General features: G+C 69.0%; 2 protein-coding genes across 2 annotated transcripts; one reads left to right on the forward strand and one right to left on the reverse strand.

Moving 5' to 3' along the window:
• Positions 1–3,762: 3,762 nt before the first annotated feature.
• LOC311187717 (protein EOLA1-like) lies at positions 3,763–5,608 on the forward strand (the record flags this gene model as incomplete). Its single annotated transcript, XM_084259041.1, has 3 exons — positions 3,763–4,015; positions 4,763–4,988; positions 5,302–5,608. The coding sequence occupies 3 exons, from the start codon at positions 3,763–3,765 to the stop codon at positions 5,606–5,608; spliced, it is 786 nt and encodes a 261-aa protein (XP_084115167.1).
• A 596-nt stretch (positions 5,609–6,204) lies between these two features.
• LOC311187718 (heat shock transcription factor, X-linked member 3-like) lies at positions 6,205–7,382 on the reverse strand (the record flags this gene model as incomplete). Its single annotated transcript, XM_084259042.1, has 2 exons — positions 6,205–6,795; positions 6,915–7,382. The coding sequence occupies 2 exons, from the start codon at positions 7,380–7,382 to the stop codon at positions 6,205–6,207; spliced, it is 1,059 nt and encodes a 352-aa protein (XP_084115168.1).
• Positions 7,383–8,054: the final 672 nt, after the last annotated feature.

An 8,054-nucleotide genomic window follows, 5' to 3' on the forward strand; every position in this document is an offset into this window, starting at 1 on the left:
AGAAGAGCTGACGGGAACCCCAGGGCGCCCAGGCTCCTCACCCAGGCTCTGGGTGCTCATCCCACAAGCTCGCAGTCACTGCTCGCCAGCCGCATTGTGTGCCCTATGCCCCGGCCCAGCCTGCCAGCAACCTGGAATCCGTCCACTCAGAGAAGGGGTTGCTTCCACCCTCAGGGCCTGCTGCATGCAAATGACAGGCTCCCGGGCCAGTGCCAGGACGCCCCACAGGGGCCCTGCAGGAGGAAGACGCCAACTGCTCATGTTAACAGGCTCCCTCTTGACGAGCAGGAGCATCAGGACCTGGGTTGGCTTCACTATGCATCCCCACCCATCTGCCAGCCCTTTGCCTCGGGAGGCTTGAAAGACCAAGAAGGCAGGAAGGGTCAGGGCAAGGAGAGAGAGAAGAGGGACTTTGCAGGGTATGGGCCTGTTAGGCCTAGCACCTCTTTTCATGCGCCCCCACGCTGCTTGCAGCTTTCTGCCTTGGAAGGTACCCCCTGATCAGGCCCGTGATGCCCACCACCCCGAATTAAAGGGGAAGCTGCACGAGTGGCCAGCAGATGGCGCCGGTATGCGCCGCAGACACAGAGCGGCCCCTCAGCTCCAGCATCTGCCCAGCGGGTGCCACATGCCCAGGCCGCCCTTCCTAGTCCTCCCATCTCCTGGTCTTCCCCACCTGCCCGCCTCCTTCAGGGCAGCTTGTCCACAGGCGTGCGCGGGAGTCACTGCCACACGCCTCCTGTCCCTGGACGCTCCCGGGGCTTGGCCACCGGGGAGCCCACCTGCAAAGCCACTTCCTCCAGGGGTCGGGCCGGAGTCAGCTGACTCTCCCCAGGGCCACTATCCCGACTCCCCACAAGACCCGAGCTGCCATCCTCCGTCCAGGCGCCCTTCTCAAGGCCCAGGAGGGGGACCCTCAGCACCAGCCTGGAGAACCAGGCGGCCTCCAGCGAAAGGCCCGCGGTGCAGGACAGCCAGGAAAGGACCAACCAAACCCAGGAGGCAATGCGCGCTTCTCAGGAAGAGAAGCAAGAGTTTGCCTGTAAAATCGGCCTCCTGAAACTCCAGGGCAGGTCTGGGCGGCCACAACCCCTGCCCAGCCCACTCCTGGGGCAGCCCCTGCCTCTGCCCTGCTGGGCACCACCTCCTCTGCCAGCCTCTGCCAACCTCATCTGCCAGCCTCCTCTGCCAGCCTCCACTCCCAGCCTCCTCTGCCAGCCTCCACTCCCAGCCTACACTTCCAGCCTCCTCTCCCAACCTCCTCACTGCGCACAGGCACCTGCTCCCGCCTCAGCACTTCTCTGGGTTCCCTGAATGGGTCTGGCCCTGGCAGGCCTCGCTCCTCCCACTGCCGCCTGAGGAGACCCTTCTTACGTTCAGACCCACCTCACAGGACCCCTGGCCCTGAAGCCGCCCAGCCCCTCGGCCCATCAGCGTCCCTTGCTGCCCACCTGGACCTTACCTCCTATGCCACGGTACAGCCCCGCGGTTTCCAGCTCCTCCAGGAGATGAACTGCCGGCCCTGAGCACTGTGAGGTGCGCGTGCCCTCCAGGGGCCTCTGACAGGCCTGGCGCCCCTGACTGGACCGGCCTGGCCTGATGATGCTCCTGGACCCGGCTCTGCTTGCTTCCTGACCGCTCCCTTAGGGCACTTCTCCCCCTCGGCCCCCACGCGCCAAGCTCCCCCTCCAGTTTGCTTCCCAGAGGACCCAAGCTGCGGTGGCTTCGGGGCGTCAGGAGCAGGCAGTAGATGGGCCTGGGCAGCGCTGGGCCTGGCTACCCCGTGGGGAACCAGGGCCTTCCCGAGGACCAGGGTGGCAGGTATTCCCGGGCCCCAGCCCCTGTGCCGGAACGGGGCTGGTGGGCGGGCAGCCCTCTCAGGCCGGGGGTGAGAGCTGCTGGGCGAGCCTTGTGGAAATGAACACACAGGGCACTGGGAAGGGAAGGGGAGTCACTGCCTTGCCTAGGTGACCTGCAGGGCAGGGTGGGGCGAATGCAGGCTGATTAACAAAGTGAAAACCAAGGGGACCCTACTGTCCTCGGTGACTGACGAGTAGCCTCACTGAGGCAGTGGGCCAGGGTCACAGGCAGGATTTCCCGGGGTGGCTAAAGCAGAAACACCCTGAGAGCTCAAGCAGGGCGGGCCTGTCGCACCCACATCAGAAGCCCAGCGCGGAGAGCCTGCTCCGCGGAAACAAGGACGAGACACAGGGAGAGGGCCTGGGCACCACGGACTCCTCAGACAGGTCTCCACCCTCTGACGCAGCAGCAGCCGCCCAGGCGCCCCAGGGAGACCCAGAGCGCCCAGGCCCTGCCACTGGGGAGCAAGGCACCCCCCAGCTGCACTCCCAGCCTGGAGGCCGGGTAACCCCTTCCTGCTTTACCGCCCCTCCCAAAACTGAAACCAGGCTCCGCCACAGCCCCGCCCCCAGCCAGCTCAGAAGCTGCCCCGAGCCCGCCCCCAGCTCCTCTGAGCCTCTGGCGCTCCTGCCCCAGCCCGCGCCGAGCTGCTCCAAGATTCCCCTGGCCACGCCCCAGCGGGCGCCCCGCCCCGCCCCCAGAGCGCCCCGCCCCGCCCCCGACCGCCTCACAGCCCCGCCTCCTCGCCGAAGCTCCGCCCACGCTCGCCCCGCCCTCCCGGGTCCCGCTCCTGGCCGGGCCCTGGCACCCTCGCCCCACCCCGTCAGGGTCGTTGCCCCTCAGCCTCTGCCAGGGCAACCCAGTCGCTTCTCCCGGGGGTGTCGCTTCTCCCGCGTGCGGGGTGACGTCATCACGTGGCTGCGTAGCCGCCGGGCGCCTGCCCGCGCAGCCGCCCAGCCGGCAAGGTGGGGGTACGCCCCGCCCGCGCCGCGCCAGGTAGGGGCGTCCGTCTGTCCCTCCATCCGTCCGTCCTTCCGGGCCGCGCGGCCGCCGCAGTGCTGAGGTGGCCGGAGCCTGGGCCTCTGCCCGCCCGCGTCCCGGGGCGGCGGCGCCAGGGCACACAGGCCTCGGCCGGGGGCGCCGTCCCCACGCCCACCTCTGGGCTCGCTGGGGCCGGGCAGGAGTGGCCGCGCGGGCCGCAGACGGGGCACCGCAGCCTGGGGACCGGCCTGTCTGCGGCCGCCGCTGTGCAGGCTCAGCGCCGCCCGGCGCCCGCCCGGGGAGGCGGGAGGTGATCCCGGAGCCAGCGTCCTGCTCCTCTCCCCTCTCCAGCCTGGGGTCGGCCCCGCTGCCTGCAGACCATGGAGAGTGGCGCCGGGAGAGGGCTGGGGGGGGCGGGCGCCACAGGGGCCCTGGAGGTCAAGGGGGGTCCCAGGGCCAGTCTGGGACCCTCCGAGCCTTCTTGGTGGCGCCTCAGGGAGCTGACATGGGGCCGGGGAGGAAGCCGAGCCCAGGATGTCCCTGTTGTGCCCGCAGACTGGGCTGGACAGCCGGGGCTCCCTCCTCCGCCGGCCTGGGGTTCGTGGCCTCTGTGGTCCCACGAACCCCAGGCTGTGCCGCCCGCGCCCTTCTCCAGCTGCCGCACCCCCTGGCGAGCTCCCCCAGATTCCTAGAGAGGACGGAGTCAGCCCTGCGGCCAGCCCGGTCCACGGCGCTTGCCCCCTGACAGCCTGGTGACAGCGGAGCGGCCAGTGTGGCTCCCTCCACTGCCCAGGCCAGCGGGGTGTCCGGCACAGGGCCTGTCAGGCCCACGGGCCGGGAGCTGGGGGCCGCCGACAGGGGCGCGTTCGGGACCCTGTTGCTGTTCCCTAGGCCACGTGAGGCCCCCCGGAGCCAGCGGGGATGAAGTTCCACTGCCTGTCCTTCCGGCAGCCCTACGCGGGCTTCGTCCTCAATGGGGTCAAGACCCTGGAGACGCGCTGGCGTCCCCTGCTGAGCGGCCATGAGAACGGTACCATCGCCATCCACATTGCCCGCAGGGACTGGGCAGACACTGCCTGGAGGGAGCTGCTGCTGGAGAGGCTGGGGATGACCCCCGCTCAGGTGCAGGACTTGCTTCGGGAAGGAGACAAGTTTGGCCGCGGAGTCATAGCTGGCAAGTGGCCCTCTGCCCAGCCCTGCCCACCCCTGCAGGGCCACCCCAGGGCCCTACTCCGGAGTTTGGTGGCCCCTGGTCTTTGGCGCGGGCGGGGCGGGGCTTCCTTGAGAGCAGCTTCCAAGGAGTAGCCAGGGGCCCTGAGGGTGAGGGTGGAGGCCAACATTTCCTTGTTGGGCCTCAGGTCCCCCTTGTGATCTGAGGGGCGGGGACCGTTCACGCTGCATCTGTGCGTGCATGTGGGCTCCACCGTGTGCGTGTGTGCCACAGGCCGTGAGGGAGCACAGGCACGACGGGGGGTTGGCTAGGGTGGCCTCTGACTCAGCCACCTGGCTGGCTTCACCTTGTCTGCCCGCCCTCCTACCCGCGGGTCCTGGGAAGGCCCCCGGGGCCTTGGTGGAGGAGGTCTCTGTCAGTTCTGTCACCTGGGAAGTGCTGGGGGACAGCACGGCTCCCGGTGGTGGGAACCTCCGCCTGTGCCTGCTGCCCTCACCTGGCCTGACTTGCACCCGCCCGGGCCCAGGGTGGGTCGTGGAGGACAAGACCCTCTGCTCTTCTGTCTCGCCACCAGCCCGGCCTCGCACACGCCCCATCCCCTGGGAAAGGCTCACTGACAGGGACCACCATCACCCCGTGTCCCTCTGCTGGCCGCCTCTGGGTCCCCAGTGTGGTGACTTTGCAGCCCCTGGTTGGGGGGCTTGGTTTTCTGGGCGGGGCAAACGTGTGCGCCTCTGTCTTCGTGTGCAGGGCTCGTCGATGTCGGGGAGACTTGGCTGTGCCCAGAAAACTTGGCTCCCCCTGAGCTGCGGGAGCTGGAGAGTCAGGCCGTCCTGAGCGGCCTGGGGCAGAAGTACCTGACGGCGCTTTCCAACCCCCGTTGGTTGCTGGAGCCCATCCCGAGGCCCGGCGGGAAGGGCGTCTTCCAGGTGGACGTCCCCGAGCACCTGGTCCCTGCTGGCCGCCGGGGTGGGAGGCCTGAGGAGAGGGCTCCTGAGAGGAAGCGACAGAGACTCAGCGGTCAAGCTGTCTCCGTCAAGCGACAGAGACCCAGCCACCCGCCGTCGTTCTGAACCGTCTCCCGGCTGCAGAGAGCGCCCCGAGTGCTGGTCACGAGCCCAGCCCTGCACGGGGAGCAGGGCAGGGGACTGGGGAGCGGGCCCCCGGGTGAGCACCTTCCTGCGTCGTTGCCTGAGCTTCCCGGCCTGGGGCCTTTAGGAAGAGGCAGGACCAGTCCTCGTCCGGTGTGGCCAGCAACTCTGGTCCCCGTCTCCGGGTGGTACCGACAGAGGCGTCTGGGAGAACTCCCAGGGCCTCCGAGCGGCGGCAGAGGACCTGGCGGAGAGACTGGCAGCGCCGCTGAGCCAGGGCCTGAGAGGGACGGCCTGCATGGCCTCCTTCCTGATGGCATCAGGGACGTCAGCCTTGGAGCCAGAGCCCCCCTCCGTCCTCCTGACGCCGCTGTCGTCGGTGTGCCCTGCTTCCCGAAGCCTGAGTGTCCAGTGCGTCACACAGCAGCTTCCCGTCCGCGGACAGGCCCCTCAGTACAACCCTGAGGTCCTTCCAGAGCCCGGTTTCTCCTGGTGCCGCCTCTGAGCACGATGGGCTTTCCCCCAGATGTTGCTGGTAGGGCTTTGCCCCAGATGTTGCAGTCTTCCGGGCAGGCGCAGTGGGCCTGCCTCCCACGCAGAAGGGAGACGCCACTTGGAGGCCGGCCTGCTCGCCAGCCCCAAGGTCTGGGGCTCGGGGTTCTGGACACCGCGGGGTGGCAAGTTCCTGGTGTCCTGTCCGCTCCCCCCCCCGCCCCCGGCAGATGCTGCCGCTTGAGCATCTGTGAATGTGGAGCACCAACCCCCAGCTCAGGAGCCAGGCTGCTCTGTTCAGTCAGCAGCCACAGCTCGGGGCCCGACCTCCTGGGCTGGCCTCCCTCCTCCCCGGCCAGACCCTGGGCCCGGGGCACGCGCCACCACCGCTCCAGCAAAGGACAGAGGGGCCGGCAGGTGTGTTGGGCCCGGCGCCGCCTCCCGGCCATCCCGGGCTGGGGCGTGTGTCGTAGGAGCTGAGAAAGGCACAGACTCGCGGTCCTGCTGAATTTCTTTATTTCCTCCCTCAGACTTGCATTTCTTTATTAAAACTGAAAAGCTGCACCGTTACTGAGCGGCCGCCTGTACCGGTCAGCGGAGGCCGGGAGATCAGGGGTGCGGGTTGTCCTTGAACTGCTCGCAGAGCGTGCACTTGTAATCCGAGGGGCCCTCCTGCTCATCTTCCCCGTCGGGGTCCTCGTCGGGGGCCATGGCTGACAGCGCAGCCAGCAGGATGGAACAGCAGGTGTTGTACAGGGTCAGCACCGAGGCGTAGCTGGCGCGAGCCGGGGGGCTGCTGGGCAGTTCCCCCGCGCCCTCCTGCCCAGCAGGCACCCGGGACGCAAACAGGACATTCCCGGACGTGCCCTCCCCGCGGGGGCCGCCTGGCTCTCCGGGGCAGCCACCTCCCCCGGGGCTCCCCTCCACGCCGCTCGTGGGCCAGGCGCCAGAGAAGAGCGTTGACGGGGCGCCCCCGGGCCCCTGGGCAGCTGGGGCCTCCTGGGTCTTCTTCCAGGCCTCTTTGTTGGCGTTGAGCTGAAGGAGTCTCGGGGAGCGTCTCGTGGCCACCTGCGAAATCTTCCTCCTCTTGGGCGCGGCCCCGCGGAGCCCCCGGTGAGCCATCCTTCCCGCGGGGCCGGCGCTCTCGAAGCTGTCCAGGAGCTCGGGCCTGCCTCTCAGGAAGCGGCTGTTGCTGTAGATCTGGGGAGAAAGGGCCCCTTTCGCCGCGAGCCCTGTCCGCCCCCGCCCGCCCCCGGCCCCTCCTGCGCTCCCCTGACCCGCGGGGGACCGAACCCGGGGCCGGGTCGCCACTGCGTTACCATCAGGCCCTTGTCCCTCAGCGAGCGGATTTTGCTGAATCCGTGCAGGTGCAGCTGCCGGATGAAGGTCTTCAAGCTGTCCGTCTCGAAGATTCTGTCCGGGCCGCTCCGCTGAAGCACCTCTGTCTGGAAGAAGCCCTCGTCGATGACCACGGCGTCTCCGGCGTCGTTCCACTGCACGGACGCCAGGCTGCTGTCCTCCACCATCATCCAGAGCTTCCTGGGGAAGGGGAGCCCCAGAACGTCCTCCCCCAGGCCGGCGGCGCCTGGGTTCGGGTCCTGGGGCAGGGGAGCACCTTGGGGCCCCGGATCCGGTCCCCGATCTGGGTGGCCGTCCTGCCCCGACGCCCGCCCCGGGTCCCCTTCTGGCTCGGGGTATGCTTGCGAGGGGACCGCCGCCGCCAGCCCCGCGGCCACGGCCAAGGCCCGCTGCCCGTCGCGCGCCTCCTCGGCGGCCGAGCCAGCCATCGAGCTAGTCTCCTTGGGGGTGCGCGCCCCAGGATCCGCCCGCGGTCCTCGTGTGGGAATGCCCTCGGCCCGGGCGGCGTGCCCAATATATGCCGTCCGCAGAGTTCTAGAGTCTCCGTAGGGCAGCAACCGGCTGTGCGAGTCACCACCCCCTCTGCTGGCCACGTGACATCACAAAGGGGCTCCCGGCCATGTTGGAGAAGTCCATGGATTGGGGGGGGGGGCCGTGCCCCCAGCTTCTCTGTCTTCCCAAAGTGTGGAAGGTGGCATTACGGTGCCTGCCCAAGTGCACTGGCGGGCACGCTGTTCCACGGGGCCGGGCCAGGAAGGGTTGAGAAAACACGAGCCCGCGCCGCTCCCCCCACACACACAGTCGGGGAGTCCCCGTGCCGGCCCCTGGTTTGCACAGGGGGACAGGGCCTGGCAAGTCTCACCTTGGGTGGCACGAGGACGGCGCGGGTCAGAGGGACCCTGGGTGCCAGTCGCTCCCGGAAGACGGTGGTCCCGGCTGGCTGGCCGGCCTAGTCGAGGTTGGCAGCCCACCCTCCACCCCCGCTGCTCACCGTGGTCTCTTCCAGCTGCTCCCGTGGCTGGTCCTGCTCAGGGGCCCAGACTCCTGTTCTCAGGCCCTGGTGCAAAACCCAAGTCCTCGCCTTCTTTCCCATTAGGACA

Source organism: Talpa europaea (assembly GCF_964194135.1).
Source record: "Talpa europaea genome assembly, chromosome: X".
NCBI classification, from domain to species: domain Eukaryota; kingdom Metazoa; phylum Chordata; class Mammalia; order Eulipotyphla; family Talpidae; genus Talpa; species Talpa europaea.